Raw genomic sequence first — 25,764 nt, forward strand, 5'->3', positions numbered from 1 at the left:
TTAAAATACATGTATTTTGTATTTGATTTCTTGTGTCAACAAAAGGTTTGAAAATCCTATTTGACACAAGCGTGTTGTGAATTTTCCACTACTTATTACTGTGTAGAACTCCAGATATCATGTGCTCATGCATGTATATGTGTGAAGTTTCATACATTAAAATAAATTCATCTGAGTTTTATTTAACTTATTACACATTGAAATAAATGCACATGGGATGAAATCCATCCATTCATAATGGGCCTATAGAAGGTCCTCCAAAGTGCATAAGTCCTTGCAACCATGCGAAGAGTTGGAAATGGAGTGGGTACTTATGCAACCCCTGTTTTCTAAGGTTGGGGGGGGGGAACTCTGTAACACCTCAGAATAGACTGGCAAAGAGGGGTGCAGATCAGGAGCAGATGATTGGCCAGAAATGATTGCGTAGGGAGAGCCAGCCATTGTTAACCCTGCTTATTAACTAGAAGAGCAGCCGCAGAGGGGTTGTGCATCTGGCTCAAAGGTGACATTCCATCTTTTCAGCCCCCAGTAGTCATCTTCCCCCCACCCCAAAGCCCATTTGGGTGGAAGAGGGGTTACATTTTGTGTCCTGTGTTTACTTGAAAGTTTGATATGACTTCTCACATTTTAATGGTATGTAAGTTAGAAGCTAACCACATAGGCTATAGAGCATGAGAGAAAGGGAGAAAACTCCAACCCATATGCCATCAAACTGAACAAAGAACTGTACTGTTTTTAATAATGCAGAACTGCAAATAAATGTGTTTTTAAAAAATATAGTGAATCATGGGCTTATCTACCACTCAAAGGACAAACAAATCAGTTAACTAGTAGAGATGGCCTTTATCTACAAAGTCATACTGAAAACCTTGCCACTACTTCAAAGTAGTAGTTTTTCTGTTAGATCAGTGGTTTTCGACTTGTGGTCCATGGAACCCTGGGGGTCCACAGTCTATGCCTAAGATTTCCAAAGGGGTCCGCACCTCCATTCAAAAATTTTTAGGGGTCAGCAAATAAAAAATGGTTGAAAACCATTGTGTTAGATTAATACCATTTTTTTAAAAAAAACCAAACTCAAGACTGAGAATTTAAACGCTCAAATACCAGGAAATTCAGTTCTGGCTTTCCCGGCAGCCGGAACTCAACCATCTTGTGCTTATGTAGCATTTTGTATTATATGTGGTGTTTATACATCTTGCTTTCATGACTAAAACTACCTTGAAAAAATGATGAATTCTAACTCGGTGAATTTGCGTCCCATATATATTCAGAGTTAACTGCTTGTTTTTGACAAAAGAAGTTTGTACTAACCTTTACTACCTGTTCATCCTTTTGGAGCTAATATAATTATGGGTGAGTGAGCAGCATTTATTTCACAGAATTGCTAACTTCGGACTGTAGAGTCTTTACTGCTGGTGTTTGTTGCAGAAGCTAGAAAGAACCCAACTTAACTGTCAGATCCCATGCTGAGTTAGCTGTTGGAAAGCATTTTTACTTGTGAACTGAGCAAATACAGTCTGAAAATCATGGAGACATTACATCTGGAACTAAAGACTGGTTCTTCTACAGATACCCACATATTCTTACACAAACACCTTAGTTAACCTAACCTGTAAAGCTGTTCATGTGCATTCCATGTAAACACAATCAATACAAATTAGGAAAACACCAGGTAAGGGTCCATCCACATAAAAAGCAATGTGACTTCACATTGCCATTATGCCTACAGACTTTATCTTCACAGCCTTTTACTCCCCCCCGCCCCAAACATCCATGATGTATGCATCCATTTTTTCTAAACCACAACCACAATGCTCTTAGTTTACTATGCCCTCAGGTAGTTTAAGATATTTTATTGAGAAAGTATGGAATACAGAGCACTACCAAAAAAATCTGAGGTCATAATTAGGCTTGTGTGACCTGGAGAGATGTTGCAGGATTTAGAGGGAACTTGAGGTGGGGAGTGTGAAAGGGCGACACTGGAAATCATGCTCTCTTGCACTAAGGCTTCCCTGTCTCTTCCAGTGGAACTGCAAATGGCTTGGTAAGTTTAGTAGCTCATAAAATAAAACCTTAAGTGTCTGTGTTTCAGAGTAATAAAACCCATAAATTGCTGGAAAATTGAACTACCTCTGTTCCTGCATTTCTCACTTGGGCACTTAATGTATGTCTACACAGCAAGTAAGCACCTGCAGCCGGTGTTGGTCAGCTGACTTGCAGGCTCCAGCTGCAGGGCTGTAAAATTGCTGTGCAGACGTTCAGGCTGGAGCCCAAACCACAGGGCCTCTCAAGTGGGGAGGTTCCCAGGCTCTAGCATGAGCCTGAACATCTACACAGCTGTTTTTAGCCCGGCAGCCCAAGCCTGGTGAGCCTGAGTCAGCTGACTCAGACCAGCTGTAGCTGTGCTACTACAGGTCTTTTATGCCTGTGTAGACATATGCTAAGACTCCCACTGAAGTCTGTAAACCCGTGGGTTGTGAACTGTTTAAGGGCGGGCCCTCGTAGTGTCATTTTACTGCTGTAAAGTGCTTTGTACATCTACTGTGCTGTGAAAGCAGCAGTATGTAATGTAAAGTTCCAGAGCGGGTAGATCTGCTCAAGGATCAAAAACAAACATGTCATGTTTTTTTTTGTTTTTGTTTGTGTTTTCTTTAAATGGAAGCCACATGGAGAAATTCATTTTTATCTTGCTATATCTGTGTCATTATTTACTTTAGGCTGTTGAAAATCTCTGCTCCTACAAGATTTCTGCAAACTTGTATAAACAATTGAGACAGATTTGTGAAGACCACATCAAAGCACAAATTCACCAATTCAGAGAATATCCTTTAACTGAAAGTCTTTTCACCTGCCAATCTCAGGAGTCATGGTTTCTTGTGCATCAGTTGATGGCTTTGGGGAGGTAGCATTATCTTATAGTTTGGCATTGTGGCAGAAATAGAAAGAACAAAGTATAAGTATAAATGTAAAGCCATTTAAGATCTTCACAGAGCAAAATGAATGCAGTCCCTGAACTGTTTTAGTTATAACATCTTGTAAGTATTAGCAATGGCATCAACTGTTGTAAAACACAGGAAGATACCTGAAACTGCTTTATGTGCAGGTAAAGAGAATTAATTTCAACAACTTTAGTTTTGAATTGTATTAAGAGTCTAGAAATATCAAGTACTCCGTTACTGGTTTGGAATCTTTAAAGCTTTCTTGCTGAAATGGAAAATGGATTATTGCTAGTACTTTACTAAGAGGCAGACTTTCAATAACCCAATGATTTTACACCTGCATATTTTGTGCCCACAGTAAAATGTGGATGCAAATGTTACGTTTAGACGTATCTATAAGATTTGGGGTCACATGTCTGGTATTAGACACCTTAATTCTGGCATTTGTGCTTGGAAATGATCTCCTGTGCAAACTTTGTACGTTTGAGTCCCTCTGAAAATGTGGCCTGAAACATTCTGTATGTTTACACTTCAGTCAATCATTGTGTCTGACTAAAACAACATATAATTGTAGTTTTTCCATATGCTAGCAAAGTATTATCGTTAACGTAGATTAGGCTTCAGAGTCCAAACGTGTTTTTGTTTTTGATAATGGGACTTAGGCTCCTGAGTGATTTTTAGGTGCTTTTGATAATTTTACCCTGGTCTTGAACTACTGTTAATAACCATGACACTAATATAAACTAAAAATAGCATCTGAAAAAAAATTCTGATCCTTTCCAAAACGTAGCTAGTGAATTTGTGATGCACTCTGAAAGTATTGTGGAAAAGCAAACAAGTACTCTTGAGCTTTTTAGGTGGCTAATGTAAACTATGGGATTTTTGTCATAATTTTCTTAACTGCCTTTTCATGGATTCGCTGGACAGTGTTCTTTTTCTAAAGAAAATAGACAAATGTTGGCAAGATCATTGCAGACAAATGGTAAGGTGGTTTTTTTGTTTTTTTTTGTTCCTTTTAAAAACAAACCTGTCTATTCCTGACGGTTTACTTATCTCTCTCTTATCTTTTTACAAATACACTTTGTGCTTCTGAAATGTTATCTGATTTCTAATGTAAAGGCTTCCGTTATAGGAGGAAATGACATCTAACTTGTTAGAAATGAAGCTTTGAAAGCACTTCCCTGAGATGTACTTCTGAACATATGGCTTTGGTCCTGAATAAACATTTGAAATACACGTTGCGTGTGTATATGCTAGCCCTTCCCCTCGTGTTTGTAACTCAGAGACTAATTCTGATTTTACCCTTGGTTCATGTCTAAATGCTATTTTGCATTCTTTCCCACCCTAAATCAAATGCTAAATGTCATGTTGATCATACTTAAAACATCCCACTGCATACTAGTAAATGCAGAATACTCCAGAAATTGTTGGTAATTTTGGCACATACACATATACAGGTATATGGCATTTCAATTTCAACTGATATAAAAATGCTGGTGACTTTTTTCCCCTCCTCCCCAACAGATCATGATTAGGAGTATCTTTTTGTTCCTGGATCGAACTTACGTTCTTCAAAATTCAATGCTGCCATCTATTTGGTAAGGATGCAAAGAATAAAACTGATTTTTTTTAAAAAAATTTCTTACTATTTGAAATATAGGGATTGCAGCTAGCTACAATTTTTTTTGCCGTTCTAGAAGAGAGAAATGTTTTGAATTTAATTTCCATGAAATGTGAGTGTTTTGCAGTGATTAATAGACCAAATTTTAACTGAACTGATACCATCTAACTCCAGTTTGCATAATACAAGAAAGCCTTTTCAGTAATTGAAAAGCCAGGATTTAGGGTCAAAGGGTCATTGGCCACACATCTGGTTATCAAAGGCAGTGAGGATATTTAGTACATGTATAACATTCTAAAGATACAATGCTTTAAATATATTGGATAACGAATATGTACAACTCCTAATTTTATAAAGGGGTAAACTAAGGTTATGTCTACAGTACCAGCTCGGGCTGTGATTCCCAGGTCATCTACACATACTCTCATTAGTTTGGTGAGAACTAGTGCAAGTATAAACATGCACTGCAATAGCATGGCTTACCCATGCCGAGTCCATACCTACAGGGAGGTTGTATTCAATATGGCTAAGCCATGCCACTACCTTTGCGACCATGGCCACACTGCTATTTATAGTCTCAATAGCTCTCATCGAGCTAGCACAAGTAATTGTGTGTGAGCTGGGAAATCACACCTCTAGCTCATAGGGAAGACAGGATCAATGAGAGGTTACGGTCAGTTTTGGGGTGTCCAACTTGATATACCCCTTAAAGGTCTAACTTTTTCGGAAAGTACTGAGCACCCACTCTCAAATCAGACCCACTTAACGCATCAGGTTGGACACCCAAAACTGAGATCCCGCCTCCACATCACCTTTCATCATTTAAAATCTTTGCCTAAGGACACCAGTGATAGAGCTGAGATTAGAACCCCGGCTTCCATTCCATGCTTAAAGCAGTTTTCTCAAAAGAATTATCTTTGAAGATATGCTAGTCTTCCTATTAAATTGAGGAAACACTTTTAAGCCTCATCAGTTTTTAATCTTTCTAAATCCAGCTAATCCAAGCTAAGAATGGTTAACGTCCTAAAACAAAGTAATTATCAAAAATAAATCTCACTTGTATCTGCAGATGTGAGAATGTGTACAAGAGTATTACTTTAGATACTTGCCTATTGTTGTATATGTGTGCGTTTACACACCTCTGAAATGGCTTAGGAAACTCTGAGAGAGTAAATATTTGAGCATCAGAATCAAGAACATGTGCTGCTGTTTTTATTGTGATGGTTAAAAATAAAAAATTCAGAGATGGTTCTGCTTCAAATTATTTAAGAGGCTTTTTTATCTTTTTAGGGATATGGGTTTAGAGTTGTTTAGGACTCATATAATTAGCGATCAGAAAGTTCAGAACAAGACCATTGACGGCATTCTTCTCCTGATTGAGAGGGAAAGAAATGGTGAGGCTATTGATAGGAGTTTGCTCCGAAGCCTTCTAAGTATGCTTTCTGATTTGCAGGTGAGTACGTTTTCTTCAGTTAGCAGAAAACTGAAAAAAGTACCACACTTGTATTCCAGGACACACTATATGCTTTACACTGAATTATTCTTCTTTATTCCCTAGATTTATCAAGATTCTTTTGAACATAGATTCTTGGAAGAGACTAATCGTCTGTATGCGGCAGAGGGACAGAGACTTATGCAAGAACGAGAGGTATTTTATGTTTTAATCTTTTTCCTCTTGTTTGCAGCCACTGATGAAACATCTTAGCTAAGAGAGAGCAGAATAATGTGTTCCTTTAGTGCATTCTCCTCATGCATAGGGTAGCAGGAAATATTCTCAGCAATAGTGTGACTCACACGTCTACCTTTTTAAAAACTGGCAAATGTACTCAAGCACCATCACTCTAGGGCCTGGTGTTCTTGGTCCCAAAATTAGTCTGTAGCTGTTGCTGTCAGACTTTGGTCCCAGCATCTCTTCAACATTTCTTCATTATGTAAACAGTAAAATAACTTTCTTTAATCTTTTCAGGTTCCAGAGTATCTTCATCATGTCAACAAGCGATTAGAAGAAGAAGCAGACAGAATTATCACATACTTGGATCAGAGTACACAGTAAGTGTGTGATCTGCCTTGGCTTGGTATCTTTAGCCATTCAGTTCTAATCCTGTTGAAGGCTTTTGCCACACAAAATAACTACAGTTATTGACTAACGTATTATTTGTATTCAGATATAATGTAAGTTGCCAAATGCTTCTCCTCTGGCCCAAAACTGCTTCAAGCCAATCAGTCATTGTCTTATTTTGCACAGCTAACTGGAGTGGTTCAGATTAGAGGCTGATTTGACTTTTGGGCAATTAATTTGATTTGTGGGCCGTTTTAGGGGAGAGAGCCTGTATTCCTACTAGCAGTGGCAACTACCTGTATGAGCAAATACTCGGTTACCTTCTTAACGAAAGTAGAGAGAGGCCAGCAATAGTTACGGGGTATTCTCAGTGGGAAAACTCTAAACTAGTTAAGGCTGTAAATACCATTCAAGGAAGAAAACCCCTTGAATGTCAGTTTCTTAGATAACACAGTCATCACCTGGAAACTTAAAATGAAGATTACCTTTCGGGGTGGACTCAGGTGCAGAAGGTGGCTGGTGGGGATGCTGGAATTCCCCTAGAGAGACATACTGTGAGGCCACTGCTGTGGTTACTGGGAGGAAGAGGAGACATGCAACAGGATGTATGGCCCTCTTTGAGTACATGGGCAGCAGGTCTTACCTTGGAGTTGGGAGGGAGCAGGCCACTGAATGATAGAGGCCTCTTACTATAGTGCAGGGGTTCTCCCAACAAATATTTTGGTGGCCTCAGTGTGTGGCCACCAGCTCTTGCTGCTGGCCACTCTGACAAACCAGTCTCTCTGTCCCTGCCCGCCATAGTCCTTCAGCTGGGGCCCACCCCTGGGAAGGTGTGTCAGGAACTCTGGCCACCTGTGGAGTCCCAGGCTCCCCATGCCCCAGCCTGGCGGGAGCGGAGGAGTGTCCCAGTGACTGAACACAATAGCTGCCTCCAGTGCTGTGCACACCAGCCCCACGTGTCTCCAGAAGTGCTGCTTGGAGCCCCCGAGGAGGCCGTGTGGTACAGGACGCCGATCCCTGCTGGCGGCACCAAAACAAACACCAAGGCAGCGCCTCTCGCTGCCCTTGGTAACAGTGATTCAGGAGCAACAGCTGGGTGCTGCAGGGAGAGGCTTCTGCTCCCCCCCCCCTTCCCCCCGAATCTCCACCCATGCTTTGGAGGCTGTCGTGGCTGCAAAAAAATCTGCTGGTGGCTGCATTTGAGAAACGCTGCTCTAGTGGATGAGGAGGCAGCACCAGAGATGAACTCTGAGGGAGGGGATTTGGGACTGCTGTTATGCTGTTTCTCCAGTCCTGCTGTCCTCACTCTCCACCCCCTCAGCCATTAAAGTAAGAGTCTGCTAGGTCCTTCAGTGGATCCCTTCTTCCTGAGTCCATTATTAGCAAAGTCCCCATTCTAATTTAGGAGCTATTGGTTCAAATACCTGTCGTCTTTGCACCTTCCTGGTCACTGTCTCCTTGCTTTATGGTCTCTTGCAAGGCCTGAATGCCCTCTTGCATGAGGTTGAAGGAAGCGTATTCCCTGAGGAGCTGCTTCCCTAACTTTCTGCCCTGATGAGATCCATCTTGTGCATCACCTTGAGGCACTCAGTTACCATAGTGATGAGTTTACTATAAATCCCTCGTCAGCAACCAGCAAGTAGTTACCTACTGGGGGAAACAGGTTAAATATATTTATATATTGTTTTGTTAAACACACAGCCCCACGTTATTGGGCAGGATCCTGCCAAGTGTAGATTTAAGTCAGGCTAGTCTGTTCTTCAAATGGGATTTAAAACTGTTAGTGATAGAAAAAGGAAAAGTAATTCTAAACATTTCTTCTATAGGAAGCCACTAATTGCTACTGTAGAAAAGCAACTGCTAGGTGAACATTTAACAGCCATTCTTCAGAAAGGTAATCTTTCTTCTTTATAGAAATGTTTCTAGTTACTGCTTCGGGGCTTTCATTCCTGTGCTGAAAAGAAAGTGACACATTCAGGTGCTGGGGGAGGACACAAGCCACATCATTCTTTAACACTCCTTGCTATTCAGTTCATGAAATAGCACTGAACATTTTGCAGGAGGGCAAGTCCCATTCTCCTTTTCAGAGGTAAGGAGCCACAATGGTGTCTTCAAATACATTGCAGAGCAGAAGGAAAACTAGAATTAAAATACAGATGTTGGGTTGGGGATTCAAGTAACATTTTTAAGATCATGAGTGGGGGGGTAGCCTTTGCGTTAGAGCCAGATGTAGCAAGGGGGACCATTCAGGATAAGCAAGCAAACATGCTACTCTACTCTAAAGAAGGCAAAAGCAGTTAAGATACACTGCTTTAGCCATGTAATAATCTCTCCTCATGGTCATGAGACCATGTGTGCTCCAAGGGAGGTGAATAATGGATACATGAGTGCAACCTGCACAAATTGTTCATCTAATATGCTTTAGTAATTTTCAAGTCAAAGGAAAAATATTAGACACCTGTTAGCTGAATGGTGTGTAGGTATTGGTGAGGGAGGGTGTTCTGGTAAGAAGCCCTTCACCCACCTGTTCCCTCTTCCCAGCTACTAGAAGTGAGAGTATTCTTACTTATGTGATGTCCCTGGACTCTGCTGTGGTTTTTCAGACATCTGCTATCAAGAGGTTAATATGAAAAATGAAGATGCTGCTTGGCTGCATGTAGAGATTTGCATTTTTTATAGTGTTATAAAGCTTAATTTTCTGCAAAAATTGAGATATAGGACTTCTGAGCTTCCAAGCAAAGCTTCCCAGGGGCTAATGGAGCGTAAACTTTTTTATTACTGAATTTAAAGGAGCAATGAAGTATGAGTGAGCAAAGCTTATGGATGAGACAGTTATGTATAGTACAATAGTCCAAGATACAAGGACTTTCAGATACAGGGTTAATTCAGATTGGCTAGACAACAAAAAACAGAATGGCAGTTGACCGCAAAAAAAAAAAAAAAAAAAATCGACAAGCAAAACCATTGGAGAAGAAACGGATATATTGAATAATAAATGGCTGGGTTAACATGAGATTTGAAGTTCTTTACATTCCAGTAGCATGCATGGATCACTTCCAGTGATTATACCTTTTTTAGATGTTTAAACTTTCAAACCCACAGGTTTAAACCACCTTCTTGATGAAAACAGAATTCAAGACTTGTCTCTTCTATATCAGTTGTTCAGTCGGGTCAGAGGTGGAGTGCAAGTTCTCTTACAGCATTGGATTGAATACATAAAGGTACTGATATATATCAAGGATCTTGTACTGACCTTTTATAATCACTGAGGATTGTCCACAAAATATTTCTTTTTCATAAACAAGTATTACATCTTAGAAAGATGCAACATAGTTTTAACAGATGACTTGGAATCTTTTAAACAGCATGCTTACATGTAACCGAACGACCTGTGAAATTGCACTGGGAATGCCATTGTTTTAAAATAATTGAATATTGTCTTGAAGTATCTATCATTCCAAAATCTGGATTTTTGTTTTTGGTTTATACAGAAAAACGTGTTGGTTGAGGAAAGACACATTCCTGGTATCTTCCTGTCACTTTAGGATAACGTTGGCTGTAATTTATACCCTTATTTCCAGGTCAAGTTTACCTTGTCTACACTTACAGCGCTGTAGCGCTTAGTGATGACTCTACCTATGCTGACGGAAGACCTCCCGTCGGCATAGGTACTCCACCTCCAAGAAGCGATAACTATGTCAATGGGAGAAGCCCTTCCATCGACATGGTGCTGTCTGCATCAGGGGGGTAGGCTGGTAGAACTGTCACTCAGGTGTGGATTTTCCACACCCCTGAACAACATAGTTATATTGGCATAGGCTTGGTCTACACCACCACCTTAAGTGATACTGCTAATTATCTCTTTTCTAGTTAACCCTTTGGGTTTACACTCATTTGTTCAGAAAAGTCCACGTAGAAATTTGGAATTTAAAATGTAAATTCATACAGATTATGTGTACCAAAGGAAAAACACTTCTCTCTTTCTAACAATGAAGACTACATGATTGTATTTTGATTACTTTTGTCTGGACCAGCATCATGGATATTGCCAGGCTAGGATCTTGTCTGAAAGAGCAGTTTGCTACCAACAGCACATGTGGGGTTTTGTTTGCTGTTGCCTTGTGTTGCAAATTGAAAAAAATCCAAAAGCACTAACTTTTAGCTACAAATGTAAAGTTTTTGCTTATTAAATGGAATACACTTTCATACATGCAGTATTTGTATTCCTGAGTGTGTGAGTGGAATATCACCACAGTCTGTATTGCTCCATCCTACATTTAAATTCTCTGCTTTCGTTGAGTGGCGGATTAGGCGGGGGGAAAGCTACTTAAAAAGCAAAGGACATACATACTAGATTACAACACTAAAGACCTTTTATTATCCTTCATGTATTCATAGGAAAACTCCCATTGACTTCACTGTTCAGTGGGCAGATGATTCTGTAACTTTAATAATATTGTCACATAGGCATCCTAATTTTGGTAGGAGAGTGCTTTGTATTACTGTTGTGGTGAAATTGACTTCCCTGGGAGTCTTGCCCATGTAAGTCTCTGCAGGAATGAGTCCTTGCAGCATGTAATATTTTGGTTGTATATAGTTTTGACTATCATCTTTAAGTGTTTGTACCATAAAGTTGGCTTACCATTGTGTTTGCATCTCTTCTGAAATGCAAGTTCTGCTATATACTGACTTCAGCAATTTGATTTTTTTTTAATTGCTGTCTATCTTGGTATGGTGATTCAAAATATAGAATACTATCTGTGTGTAGCAAGTACATTCTACCTTTTAATTATTGTTGTGTTAGCGAAGCAAACATTTTTCATTGTAAAATCTGAACTTTTACATCATCCAACTTTTGGTTTGAAGATTTCATTCAGATCTGCTATTTAGAATTTTGATTGAAGGGTGAATTTTTGTTTTTCAGGCATTTGGTAGCACCATAGTAATTAACCCGGAAAAAGACAAAACTATGGTCCAAGAGCTGCTAGATTTTAAGGATAAAGTTGACCATATTATTGATGTCTGCTTTCTGAAGAATGAGAAATTTGTCAATGCTATGAAAGAAGCATTTGAAACCTTCATTAACAAGAGACCAAATAAACCAGCTGAACTGATAGGTATCATTTTCAGTCTCTCTTTCTACATAGAAGCTGTTTCTTATGTTTTGGGTTTTTTGATTATGCAATTTGAACAGATGATTAGGGGAATGATGGGATTTTATTTATGAAAGGAGGCTTAACAGAAAGCATAACTAAACTAAACAGTATATATTTCTGCAAATAGCTTAATAGGAGTCCAGAAGCATTAGATATTGTTATGGTGAATGACCACCATTTCACTGGCTAGTTGTTGTTGTTTTTTTGTTTTTGTTTTTTTTTTTGTTTGGTTGGTTGGGTTGTTTTGGGGGGGCGGGGGAGCTGAGGTATATCAGCAATGCTTCAGGACCCAATTCAATCACTAACCGAGATTAGGCAAAACCTTCCCTGGCAATGGAATTAGTTTGAGTCTTCAGGAGTCTACACAGTCTCTGTGATACCTCATTTGTGCACAGAGTGACGCAGGGGTCTGCAGCAGTGCAACTATGTAGTAGTGGATCCACCAACCATATGACCTTCCTGCCCACTATCTCTCTATCGTCTCAGTGAATGGAGCCCCTGTGGACCAATGGAAATACAGACCCTCTCACTTTCTTGTGCAGTAGAACGATACCTGTTATGCTATCTGTTGGGCTGTATACATTCTTGGGCTGGTGGGACTACCCTTTTAGTGAAATTTGCTTCAGAGTGCCCTATTTTTCAGTGATCTCTGTTTCCATAATTTTAGCAGATATTATCGCACCATTTGAAACTGGCTATTGAAATCGGCTAGCATGCACAATTTTTCTTCCCCAAGTTAAATTTCTAGAACAATTTTAACAATATATTTTACTCTGGAACCTAATGCCTTCTATTGCTGCTACTTTAGCTACATCAAGCTTGGTTCTTCAGTCAGGGACCTTTATGTGGATTATGGCTTATTATGTTTAAAAACCTTGCTTTTAAAGTAACAGATACAGGCCTGTGGAGCAGTCATGAGTGTGTGATTTTTCATCATCTTCTATTTAAGCTGGTACTCTCACTCATATGAGAAGAGGTCCTTGAACTATTGCAATTTAATGATGTTCTAAAGGCATACATGAAAATGCAGTATCAAAATGGTAGTGCTAAATTTGTTCATGGTAATGTATAATTGTTTTGGCTTTCCAAAAGGACCATAGTTTTTGGTTTATTTTTTTAAACGTCTCTAGAATGAGCTAAATGTCAAAATTTAAATGTAGGTTCATTCTGATGCTCGGCAGAGTCAGGTTTTCAATTCCTTTTACTTGTTTTGCTTTTTAGCTAAGTATGTGGATTCAAAGCTTCGTGCAGGCAACAAAGAAGCTACTGATGAAGAACTTGAAAAAATGCTGGATAAAATTATGATTATATTTAGGTTCATTTATGGTAAGGGTTACAATTTTGTTTGTGTACAGTTGTTTTATCTGTAACGTAATGTTTCCTTGCAAGTTGATTCTAATCTATCTGCCCACCCCCCTTCTCCCCCCCCCCCCCCCAAAAAAAAGTGTACAGTATCTCTGTGGATTTAGTTTGTCTTCCAATCATTTAACTGTAGAGACTGCCCTAAATGCTCACGTAGTGCCTGATTCAGAGCTAACTGAAAAACTCCCTTGGACTTTATATGGGGCCTATTGAGTAACCTTTCATTTAAATGTTGCAGTTTGCACAAACAAGTTTTATCTGATCACCAACAAATCATGTCCTTTACATTACAGGAAAAGATGTCTTTGAGGCCTTCTATAAGAAAGATCTAGCAAAGCGGCTATTAGTTGGGAAAAGTGCATCAGTAGATGCAGAAAAATCTATGCTTTCCAAACTGAAACATGGTGAGTATCTTGCCCTCCCTCCTGCTTTTCTCTGTTAGAAAGAATAGTCTAAATTAATAACTGTGTTTTCCCCTATAACAGATTTTTTTTGGTCTTCCTTTTTTGAAGTAAGTGAAAGGGAAAATGTAGTGGGTGTGTAAATCTTTTTCTACAGTGTTATGTTTATCTTTAACAATGTTATTCTGCTTTAAGAAAACAATTTCATATAAGCAAATACATTAGTACCAGGCAGAAGTCAGGAATTTAAAGTTCAAGCTGACCATCTAGTTTGTACCATCCTGGTCTTTGGGGGTAAATCTGAGGGATTCTGGCACAAAATACTTGTGCTATGATAGGATAATGTGCTTTTTCCTCTTGGGTCATGTGTTTTTTATTCAGTGTAAGGACTCACAGCCCCGTGTAACTGCCAATCAGCTCTTACCAATGGACCTTCACTATTTTGTAATACAAAATCTTGTGCTTGGTCAGACAGGATTTCTAAGGTTTAATCCAGGTCCAGACTTCAAGGAGATAAAGATCACCGTGCAGGAGATCAAAGTTTAAATCAGTGTGCAGGTCAATGGGCTGGCCCTAGGACAGTTCTTAAATTAGGAATAATTTTCTGAATTTGTATTTGTGTGCTAGATTTGAATGGCTCTCTGACATATGGTATAACCATTTTAAATGTGTTGCTTCTTAGTTTTTGACTGTTTTTTTAATTATAAAAACCTCTCTTCTAGAATGTGGTGCTGCTTTCACCAGCAAGCTTGAAGGAATGTTTAAAGACATGGAACTTTCAAAAGATATCATGATACAGTTTAAACAGGTATAGCTGTAAAGCCTACCATAGTTTGTTCTTTAGTATTTTATTACTTTCCTTGTGGGTATGTCTGATGCACCCCCCCGGGTACTCAGGGTTGTGAGGCACCTCACTACTACCTCCGCTTAGCTTGAAGGAATCTTGGCTGTGCCTGCTATGGATCAACTCCCTGAACACCAACCTCTGGCAGCACAGCACAGCCTCGCTCACTCCGTAGAGTAGCAATAAACGAATCCTGGAGTCTTCAGAACATTCCCTGCAATGTCCAACCTCTTATCCACTGAACGCTCTTGATTACCAGGCCTTGCTGTTCCTGGAGGATTAGTACACACCACCTTGTAAGATTCAACTCAGGATCACCAATTTACTGACCACCGCAGCACTTAGATTTATAGTGAAAACAATAAGTTTGTTATCAAAGAACAGAGATTCAAGTGCTAGTGAAATAAGAATATTGGAAACAAATGGTTACATATAAAAGAAAATCAAAACACGCTTTCTACTGACTAAACTTAACTAACAATTTACATCCTTGTCTTAAAAAAAAATCTTATTTCAGCCAAAGTTCTCTCCAGCATATTCAACAAAGCCTGGTTGAGACCTGTTTTTCATAAAGCAAGCTCAGACCATTTACTTCCTCAGTGAAGGATGTCAGGGTGTCGTCTTTGCCCCCCAAATACAATAGGGCAAACCCTTAGAGTGCACCTCAATATAAGTTTCTCCCCAGCTCTCCTATCCTCACCCTATTCTGGTATTTTTTCTCTTCCTGTTAGTGTCTCTGAAGTTCCCACAATCTTTCCTTAATGTTCAGTTCTGACAGGTGATAGGAGATCCAATGTGAACTATACAGTATTTAATTTATATGTAAACAGCCAGCTAGATAAACATTCTTGCCAGAAAACCTGTTGTTCACATTTGCTGGTGACCAGTCCCTAGACACAGACCTTCAAAAACATAATTTTCAGTAGAGATACATAACTTCTTACACAATATCCATACATGCATTTTGCAATGATGTTGATAACCAGCATGACACTGGCTTTTATTTGAGATCTCTCATGACATTCTGGTGAACTAGAATGTACATACCAAACCCAAGAAATTCCTGTAACCCCTCTGCACCTCCTTGCCAGAGGTTCTTGGGTCACAGTGTGTTATGGCCAAAATGTTTGTTGTAAATATTTCCTTATCATTTGAAGTAACTTTCTCTCCTTCAGAAGACACAGAGATTAACTTGCTCTTACAGGATGCACTTTTTTAACTTGTTTGTTTTTTGTACAAAGATCCTTGGGAGGGGATGATTTTTCAAAGACAAAAGGCAATTAGAAGCACAACTCCTACTGAAAAGTCAATGGGTATTGAATACTCAAATCCTATTTGTGCCTTTTGAGAAAATTCCACCTTAGTTCACTAATTGATTTAACTAATAACAGAGCAAAAATCAGCAGAACAAGTACCTAGTGGGATTTAACAGGAAATATATGAAATAAATATGCAAACTTGTTGAATGTCTAGCTTAACAGCATTACAAGCTGATGAGACTAGATCACTGATCTAGTGGAGAGAGTAGAGCACATGGTGTCAACACAACTCAGTTGTGTTCCGGGATCTGCCACTGATTTAGGTTGACTTTGGTCAAGTTATTTAACCTCTTGGCTTCAGTTTCTCTGTCTTTTAAATAGTCTTGTACTTCACAATGGCAGTGTATGGGTTTCTTTACAAACCAACATCAAAAAGTGTTTTGAGAGCCTCTGAAAGGTGCTATCATACTCATTCTACTATTCATGTAGTTAACTTGCATTCTGTGCAGAGAATATCATGGGGTCACTTGCATTCTGTGCACTCATGGCACTGATAATGCCTGTTTAACTTGCCTGTAAGAATAAGGGAACGGCACCACTTTTTCAATATGCTTTTGTTTCTCCTTGTAGTATATGCAAAATCAGAATGTACCTGGTAACATTGAACTAACAGTGAACATCCTGACTATGGGTTATTGGCCAACCTATGTGCCTATGGAAGTCCACTTACCACCAGAGGTAAGGATAACTATGTTGGACTTTGCATACAGAAGTAGAACACTTCTTTCTTAGGCTTGCCATTAGTTAATGTTTAATGTTTAACTGCCTTTTGAATAACGGGTTAAGCATTATAACCATTTTTAAAAATAGACCAACCTTTTAGAACATAAATACATGGTTAACATCTCTTTAAAAAACAAAACCTTAACATTGTTTTTCCTCCCTTAAACTGTTTTGTTTTCATTTAATTTATTTGTTTAAATAAATGCAATTGGAAGTGAAGTGGAGTTTTTCTTTCTTTCCTGTTCTCTAGATGGTAAAACTGCAGGAGATCTTCAAGACCTTCTACCTGGGAAAACACAGTGGTAGGAAACTTCAGTGGCAATCAACACTAGGTCACTGTGTACTAAAAGCAGAATTTAAAGAGGCAAGTATGAGTCTCTGGGTTATTTTCTGCTGGTGTATTCCTGCAGTCTGGATTTTGTCAGTTTTGAGGTACTTTGTGATATGACCATGAATACCTCAAGGAAAGATTCTTGCAATATGATTAATATTTAGCATTGGCAATAACCTTCTTGAATTTCTCTTAATATAATGACTGTGTGGTACCATCCAGATGGGGTAGCTCCTGCAAGGGCACCAAAGTATTTTGTGTTTAATGCATCAGAGACTCTGGTCTTGGATAAAGAAAAGGAGTACTTGTAGCATCTTACAGCATGAAGTGAGCTGTAGCTCATGAAAGCTTGTGCTCAAATAAATTTGTTAGTCTCTAAGGTGCCACAAGTACTCCTTTTCTTTTTGCAAATACAGACTAACATGGCTGTTACTCTGAAAACTGGTCTTGGATAGTATAATTCTGTTGTGTGTCATAGATAAATGACACAAATTTGGGTGTGGGAGGGAGCAGGGGATGGGGTGAGGCGGGCTCCCTGCAGCGACATCCCCCGTCGCTCAGCTGCTAGGCGGAGGTCTTGGATGGTACCATTCTGTCTTGTGTCATAGATAAATGACACAAATTTTACTTAATTTATTGGTCTGACAGTAAAGTACTGCACACCATGTTTGTGATGGTGGGGAGCAAATAGTAACTGAACATCTCATGTCTAAGATTGGTGCTGTATTTCACAGTTACCACATGGTGGCTAGTAATATGCCTGTTCAGATTCCTGAGCTGAATGAAATGGATAGCTTTCCTTCAAGCCAAGTTTTCATTTCAATTAATGTACAATACATGAATGATTTTTGACTTTCTTTCCAAGAAGACTTAGTAACATCTGGTCTCTTCATCCTTGACAGGGCAAAAAAGAGCTTCAAGTCTCTTTGTTCCAGACACTGGTGCTGCTTATGTTTAATGAAGGAGAGGAGTTCAGTTTAGAGGAAATAAAGCAAGCTACTGGGATAGGTCAGTATTAAATGCAGTTGATGGTGTCTGAATGCTGTTGTCTAAAATACTAAACAGCTTGTTTTTGCTTTAGAGGATGGAGAGTTAAGGAGAACACTCCAGTCATTAGCCTGTGGCAAAGCTAGAGTACTGACTAAAAGTCCCAAAGGCAAAGATGTGGAAGATGGTGATAAATTTACATGCAATGATGATTTCAGACACAAGCTCTTCAGGATAAAAATCAACCAAATCCAGATGAAAGAAACGGTATGGGTTGGGTTTTTTTCCCAGTTGCTGCCCTCTCTTCTGATTCTTAGTTCCATTATTTTTGCATGTCTTAAAAATACAGTAAGCTTTCTTTTGTCCAATGTTGAATTTGTTTATTTGATCAACTACATGAAGTATGCAGGTGTACTTTGTGTGGCAAGTGAACCATAGGTCTTAAATCTGAATTAGCAAACTAATCCAGATTCCCTATTAATCAGATCTGATAATCTACCCAGATTTCTAGGAATCTGAAAGATTTTAAGTAGTACCTGTTGTTGTGTATGCCATTGACCTTTGTATTCTGAAGCTTTACTAAATAAAAACTTTGCAAACTGCTGTGGATTAATCTGGCTAGATTACATGGGAATAAGAGAATTCAGAGTCTTAATTGGCATTCTGTTCTCTATATTATGGCTAGGCATTAACTTATCATTGGGTTCCTGCTGATATCTGAAACAAACTATTTTAATTTCCTATGTGAGTATGTTTCTCTTTGTAGACAATAGCCTTTCAAAAAGGACTTTGGAAGGAAATCAGGAGACAAATATTTGACACCAAAAATGCTGGGATTAATGTGTAGCTGTCTGCAGGTCAGACAACCAGAAAAGGATCACTTTGACTGTTTTCGTGTTGTTGTTTTTTTGTTTTTTTTTTAACTTTTGGGTTTTTTTTTTTAAATTGCTCATCCAGGTAGAGGAACAGGCAAGCACTACAGAAAGAGTATTTCAGGACCGGCAGTACCAGATTGATGCTGCAATTGTGCGAATCATGAAGATGCGTAAGACTCTGAGCCACAATTTGCTTGTGTCAGAGGTGTACAACCAGCTTAAATTCCCAGTAAAGGTAGAGTTCTGATTCTTTCTTTTTGTTTGAGAAGATCTTGTTCCTTGCTATACTTTCCCCTCATCGGTGTTGTAGAGATCACTCAACTAAATAATACAGTCAGTAAAGCACTTTTATTTGATAGGCAAAGTATTCCCTTCTAGGAATTTTGTTTGATGTGCCAGTTATATTCATTTGTTCACTTGAATGAACAGACATAGTAAGACCTTTTTTTAAGTAAAGCTAAAAGATAAAGCATATTATTCTAGAGCTGGGCAAACTACTGGTTGTGAATAATATTTAAAAACTTAGCTCCCTTTTTGTTTGTTAGTCATTCTCAGGCTGATTTTTTTTGCAGGTATTTATAAGTAAGGCTGCAAGTTTGTCACAGCAAGTCACGGATTCCATGACTTTCCGTGACTTCTGCAGAAGCTGGTGTGCTTGGTTCAGGGGCAGCTCAGGCAGCCCCTGCGCCAGGTGCACTGGCTGCTGCTGGAGCAGTCTCAGGCCCCCGCACACACACACCGCCCCCCCCCCCCCAGCCGTGAATTTTTGTTTACTGCCCATGCCCTGTCTGTGACTTTAACTAAAAAATATCAGTGACTACAGCACAGTATTGGTGCTGCTTCCAAGCTGCCTAGTTCAAACTTCTTTATAAAGAAGAGAATAACAAATACCTAATACAACTTTTCAGACAAATAGTTGTGGCTAAAACTTTGTGTAAACTGAGATTTACAAACACTTGTATCTGATGGCTGTCTCAAACAGTGAATGAGATGCCAGTATCTATAGGGAGAGATCCATTCAAGTTCATATTGAACTTGGAGCTTAGTTTGCAAACAAACATGTGAATCACTTGTTTCATTTTTCAGCCAGCTGTAACTTCTGGTGTTCTCCAGTGCGAGAAATGCAAAATAGAAAGTATTGCCACTTTCTTCTGTAGCTTTCTTGAAAAACACCAATTTTTGAATTTTCTCTGCAGATAAGTAAGCATTTGTATTGCATAAAATTGGCAGCCAGGCATGCATAGGTATAATAGCTGACATAAATGCTTTCTCCCTTGTTCATGGGGAGCACAACAACAATCTAGGTCACTAACTTATATGCTTTCAAATGTACAAAGTACATCTGTTACTGGATGAAAGCCTCACACAAACAGGAGATAAGCATTTTTATATGTATAATTGTGTTACAAAATACCCTTTGTGACCTGATCTAGAAAATATACAAGTGTTACATTATGGGCAGTATGTCTGCCTGAATTCCAGTTTTAATGGGGCATTCATGTTTGACAGACCCCAAAATTGACAATCACACACTTTTTGCTTTCTGTTTCTGTGAAAGACATTTTAGGTCTGTCATGCTCTTGTACTTAAATGATTTTCTCTGGCATTTCCGTAATTGATCCATAGGATATTTAGCTATTCAGATGGTAGTTTGAAAAGTGTATTCATGTAATATTGTTAAAGTAGGAGGAACTGAGTGATCAGAAACTTCGTAGAGATGGCTGCAAAAAAAAAAAAAAAAAAAAAAGTAGTACTGATGATCTGCATTATTTTACAGCCTGCTGACCTTAAGAAGAGAATAGAATCCTTAATTGACAGGGACTACATGGAAAGAGACAAAGAGAACCCAAACCAGTACAACTATATTGCATAAACATATGTTGGCCTTTGTTTTTCTGCACATTTGGTGTCATACTAAATTGCCGGTGGATAAACTAGCCTGTTGATCCCATTATTTGACTTTTTATACTACCGATGAATGAATGAAAGCAGTGTAATGGAAAAGTATAGTAGAGTGGACTTTTTTCAGTGGTTAACATGCCCATTTAAAGAGTACTATTTACATTTTAAGAAGAATGCTGTTGAACTCTTTGCATGTTATTAAGTATGATGTGCAGAAAACTGTAAGAAAGTACCTGGTCTTCGTGATTCCATTTGTCTCAGAGTCTGAAGAGGAGTCCCTTGGTATATGACAAATGTTCTTTTACACCTTTAAACTATGAAGCAGAAGAATAATTAACATACAGAAAATAGCCTTTAAAATGCTTAAACTGCATGCAAACTTTTATTTACTGTACAGAATATTGGATGTATTTATCAAGTAACAAAATGACCAATGATTTGATTCACTCATATTTGGATTTCACCCTTTGGGGGGCTGGGGGGGAATAATTACCAAGTCAAGTTATACTTATTGATGTAGAAAACATTCTCTGTTGCAATTAGGAGGAAATGTAAAAGAAATGGTACCAATATAAAATGATTTGTAAGGTTACAGAATATGTACCATTCCTTAAATAACTGCGCCACAGTAAAACTTTAATTAAACAAGCTTAGATTTGTATTTATATGGCTTACCCCAAAATGTAAAGTATTTACCCTATTCTTAACATAAAACAACAGAAACAATTTTTACTAGTCTTGGGCAGGAGAGTCCAACTCTTACAATAATACTCAGCAAAAGAGAATGTATTATAAAATGAGGCAAAAAGCAACACAGTTCTTGCACGCACACACCACAAAGCTACATGAACAAAAATTACAAATGGATTTTAATACTATTTTTCTTTGAAACGATCAAATGGCTTGAACTTCACCGTAGGTTTAGATGGGGTGAGAATCTTACAGATATGTCCTGCGTTGGATTGCTTTTAGGAGTTAACTCAAGCCAACCTAAAGCTTTAAGAACTCAGTCCTAGACAGTAGCAGGCTTTGCCTCCTAGAAACCTAAGCCTACCTCTCATACAGAAAGATACTTAAATATTGCTTCAAGGCATCTAGATCTTGTGTTCCTAGTTGATAAGAGCATTATTTGGATCTTCGTGAAACCTGGGAGGAAAAAATAGCTTGAATACAGAGGTTCCCCAAACAGTGAGGTTATTGCTTGAAGTTTTTGCAACCGGAAACTTTTTTTGCTCTAGCAGAATATGCCAGGAATATAAAGTGGCAGCAGAAGAGTTAATTTTTCCAGTTTTCCTAGACATGTGACAGCTCCCCGACCCCTCCTCAACTGGTCAATCATCTGACTCAGTTTCAGCCATGCAGCATAGCAAGATGAAGAATCTGATTCACTTTCAGGCATCTACAGCCCTGAGAAATGCCAGAGAACCCTCAGAGGCAAGAAAATGTTACTTTAGTTAAAAATAATAATAGTCTTTACTTAACCCGCCTGATGACTAGCACTCATATATTGTTGATGATCGATTATTTCATCACCTTATGGCCCTGTGGAATACATAAACCCTGTATATTTGTGTGTGTGTGTGTTGTGTGTGCGTACATTATATCTAGAACTTCCCCTTCCTGAATGTTGCTTTTCTTAAACAACTGTATGGTGTGAATTGCCTCCATTTTTTTCCCTCAAGCTCCTTTACATGAAGTGCTCACTTCACAAAACAAAGAAGCTGTGTTCCCCCCAAGTAAAGAGCACTCCTCATTTCATATCCTTCCCTCAATGCTGACTTCCTATAAAATTTGCACAGGTCTCCACATGAGCCGCAGTAAGAAACCTATCCGTTTTTTGCATAGTAGTTATCAGTCTAATCCAGTGGCAGACATTCAGGGTCACTACCTTTGAGAGGCGTAATATTTCCAGTGGGGGTGTTTCTTTGTGGACGCTGCTTCTGTAGAGAATCAGGCAAGCCTATAACTATTAGCTCAGAAACAAAGAGCCACCAGGGAGAAGACAACAATGAAATTGAGATCATGGCTTTCTATCTTCATTATTTTTAAACTTCTTTCTGTATCAGTTGCATTATGTGTCTCTTCTCCATGTATAGGGTGGTTCTGTTTTCTCAAATACAAGATTTATTTAAAAAAAGATACTGTTTATGGAGGAAAAGCTTCAAAATATTCACTTTTAGGGGAAGGATGGAAACTAAAACATTTGACTGCCCATGCTCCAATCTGTTGCAACAGTTTAAATACAACCAACGCCACATATTTAAAAATGAGACTCTATTAGAATCTCTAATTAGATGGGTGTTGAATTTCAACTATAACCAACCAGAAGGTTTTGTTTTTGTTTTGTTTTTTTTATCCCATTTATTTCAACCAGTAAATGCAGAGACTATTGTGTAGAAAACTCATGTCCTGAATTGTCATCCTACTTCAAGATTTGACACAGAAACGGAGTTAACCTTTTCACTGGCAGTCCAGCTATTAAAGTAACCCAATGAAGGGCCTATAAGAACACTGGCTTGACCAGGAACTGAAGAAAAGCAGGGAAAAGCATGCCCTCATATCCCTTTATTTACCCCACTGGCCTATCCCCAACAAATTGTTCATTTCTTCTGCTAGTGGTTTCTGGTTAGTGACAAAGCTGCAGCCAAGATTAGCATCCAGCCATACTTCTTGCTGGGATCACGTGCCTGCCTCCTGAGCCATATATTAATTTTGTTTTAGTGGGCTTGGACCACAACTCATTTGGCTATAAAACAGCTTGTCTGTTCAGCCACATATTTTTAATCCTGACTCTTGCATGCAGTTTATAGCGGACTTGTTCATAAGAAATTGCAGTTTATTCTTAGAAGTATATATTTTAGGTTTTTTAATCTTTATACCCATAAATGGACTATTTTTTGGTCTTGGCTGGTTTAAAAAAAGTGACCATTTTGTTTAAATGCTGTAATTGCGAAAGTGTTGTAAACATTGTTTTGTTCTATAGTTCACACAAAGGTGCCAAAGTAAATAGAGTTAATGAGACATAACAAATTTGTTAAGTTGCTTTAGCCGTGGTTTATATTTTGATCTTTCTAATGCTCATCTTTCAGTCACAGTATTTTTCGTTTCCCTAAACATATCATTTGCCCTAATGCTTACTTTTAAACAATGTTTTATTTGTGCATCTAAAAAAATGTTCAAATACCACTGTTTTTTAGTGATTTCATATAATAGGAAGAGTATTTTCTTTGAAAAGTTACAGTAAAGTTGTAAGAGTACAGCAGCATTCAAAAAATGTAATATACTTTTTCTATAACAATTCTTCAGAAGTATCTCTGGAGTGAAAAAAACTAACCCTGTTACTTTTAAGAAGCCTCTTCACTCGGCTACTAGAATATAAAATTGTGCTTGTTTAACTGCATCAAATGTTATAGTTATGCAGATTTGCAAATGGGGCATGTGTCACCATTGCGTCCTTTAATGCAAAAAGCAAAACCTTTTTAATGTTTCATAACAAGTCTAAAATGGGTACAGAGAGTCTTTGTTAAGTTGGTAAATAATGTAAATACGTGTCCTTTCAAAGAGTGAGTCTGTTATCTAGGTATTTTGTGTCATTTAATAAATATTAAACAGTTTTGTGTTGATAAACTCTTATTTGTGTGAGTGTGTGTAGTGTCTTTTTAATCAGACTTGTATATATTGGTGTGCTAAAGTGTCTTTGGCATTCTCCTTAATATCTTTGGGATGTATTTTGATAACAAGATTTTTGCTTTCTTCCTGGTTTCATCTGATGAAGTTACCTTTTGTTGAGGTATCACGCTTACTTGGGTTTTCCAAGTGGGTTCCATTCTTCAATTCACCTTGTTTTGTTTTTATTTTTATATTTTTAAGATCTGACACACTGTTTTCTAAGAGAGAATTTTTAAACCATCTTTACCAGCCAAAGGGCCTGATCCAAGCCCCATTAAATTCAATGACTTCACTGAGCTTTGAACCAGGCCCAGAATGCACGGGAGTACTAAAAACTGCACTAAAGTACTAAATAGGGCTTGCTGCCTGTTTCCGTAGTACAGAACCCAAATACAAAGTTCCCAGGCCAGTTACTCCCTTGAGAAAGCAGGACTGAGTGCAGTTAGCCCTAAATCAGTGTTTCTCATCGCTGCTGGTGCTGCTGTCAAGTCAGAGCTTGCTCAGAATCATTTTATATACTAATCTGAAATACGAAGAACACTTCTGAAAAAACGCATCTGTACAATGCTGGGCCACCTTTTTGGTGGGTTGTGCCATCTGACACTTGGTGCCTTTTGGGAAAACTTGTTACAAGCATAGGACTTGTCCATGCAGTATTCACTGACAGAGAGGCTTTCCTCTCACAAAGCAAGACCCACTGATGTCAGTGGGACTGCTCTCATGACTAAGCCTTTGCCAGATCAGTTGCTTTTACAATGCTTTTACAACACATAATGGCAGGCTTGAAGAGTTTGGTGGCCCGAAGCAAAGCAAGTCATTCATTCTCCATGCAATGCCCTCTGCTGAAGACTAGGATGTACTACAGGGAACAATGAGCTTGAATGATACTGCTGAGACCCTGTCTAAGAAATTAATGCTCGTTACACTGTGCATTCTCTATATGGATATAATCTGTATCTTCTTCTGCCTGTGCATCTAACATTTGTTTTAGCTTAAATAATTCCCTAAAGAGAAGTGAATGGAGGAGGGCAGGGAGATGAAGGCTAATTGGTCTCTTAATCTCTTATTTCTGGAAAAATAGAAGATATGTAACAAATGAGGTTGCTGATAATGCCTCCTAAAATATGGTTTTATTGTATAAGGCCATTTGCAATAAGATCAGGGGTGTGTGTGTGCGTGTGTGTGTAAAAACCATCTGCAGGGCAAGGTATGCCAGTATATCAGTTTTTATTTCTAGGCAGAAAACACCACTAAGCTAGTGAACGTTGTACCTAGGTAATTAATCAAAATACGTTTGCTGGGCTAGGTACTTAGAACTCTACTATACAAAGATGTCTTCCAGTCTGGCAATACTTAGAGTTCTAGAGTAGCACTGGGGGAGAGGAATAAGAATCAATGCACAGGAAGTGTGAGGATAATGGGCAGAGAAGGGAGGCAGATGCTGATCATTCCTAGGCAGAGGGAGTGGTATTCCTCCTGTCCTTTTTTTAAAGTTGCCCACTTATGAACAGCAAGTCTGGAATTCCTGTTGGAGGTACCTTGCTACCACACCTGCAGGATAAGGATTTAAGGTATA

At 38.6% G+C, this 25,764-nt stretch overlaps 1 protein-coding gene across 1 annotated transcript in view; it reads left to right on the forward strand.

The window, feature by feature from the left end:
* The window catches only part of CUL4B (cullin 4B), a 31,641-nt gene extending 7,554 nt beyond the window's left edge, over positions 1–24,087 (forward strand). The window contains exons 4-21 of the mRNA XM_074962536.1: positions 2,718–2,821; positions 3,852–3,921; positions 4,464–4,537; positions 5,851–6,013; positions 6,119–6,208; positions 6,527–6,609; positions 8,446–8,513; positions 9,722–9,840; positions 11,544–11,736; positions 12,997–13,101; positions 13,431–13,541; positions 14,261–14,346; positions 16,272–16,379; positions 16,675–16,788; positions 17,658–17,763; positions 17,837–18,009; positions 18,700–18,852; positions 20,395–24,087. Coding sequence (XP_074818637.1) covers positions 2,718–2,821; positions 3,852–3,921; positions 4,464–4,537; positions 5,851–6,013; positions 6,119–6,208; positions 6,527–6,609; positions 8,446–8,513; positions 9,722–9,840; positions 11,544–11,736; positions 12,997–13,101; positions 13,431–13,541; positions 14,261–14,346; positions 16,272–16,379; positions 16,675–16,788; positions 17,658–17,763; positions 17,837–18,009; positions 18,700–18,852; positions 20,395–20,490 — 2,016 coding nt within the window. The 3' untranslated portion in view covers positions 20,491–24,087. The remainder of the gene's footprint in view (positions 1–2,717; positions 2,822–3,851; positions 3,922–4,463; positions 4,538–5,850; positions 6,014–6,118; positions 6,209–6,526; positions 6,610–8,445; positions 8,514–9,721; positions 9,841–11,543; positions 11,737–12,996; positions 13,102–13,430; positions 13,542–14,260; positions 14,347–16,271; positions 16,380–16,674; positions 16,789–17,657; positions 17,764–17,836; positions 18,010–18,699; positions 18,853–20,394) is intronic.
* Positions 24,088–25,764: the final 1,677 nt, after the last annotated feature.

This window comes from Natator depressus, chromosome 9, assembly GCF_965152275.1.
Source record: "Natator depressus isolate rNatDep1 chromosome 9, rNatDep2.hap1, whole genome shotgun sequence".
In the NCBI taxonomy this organism is placed as follows: domain Eukaryota; kingdom Metazoa; phylum Chordata; order Testudines; family Cheloniidae; genus Natator; species Natator depressus.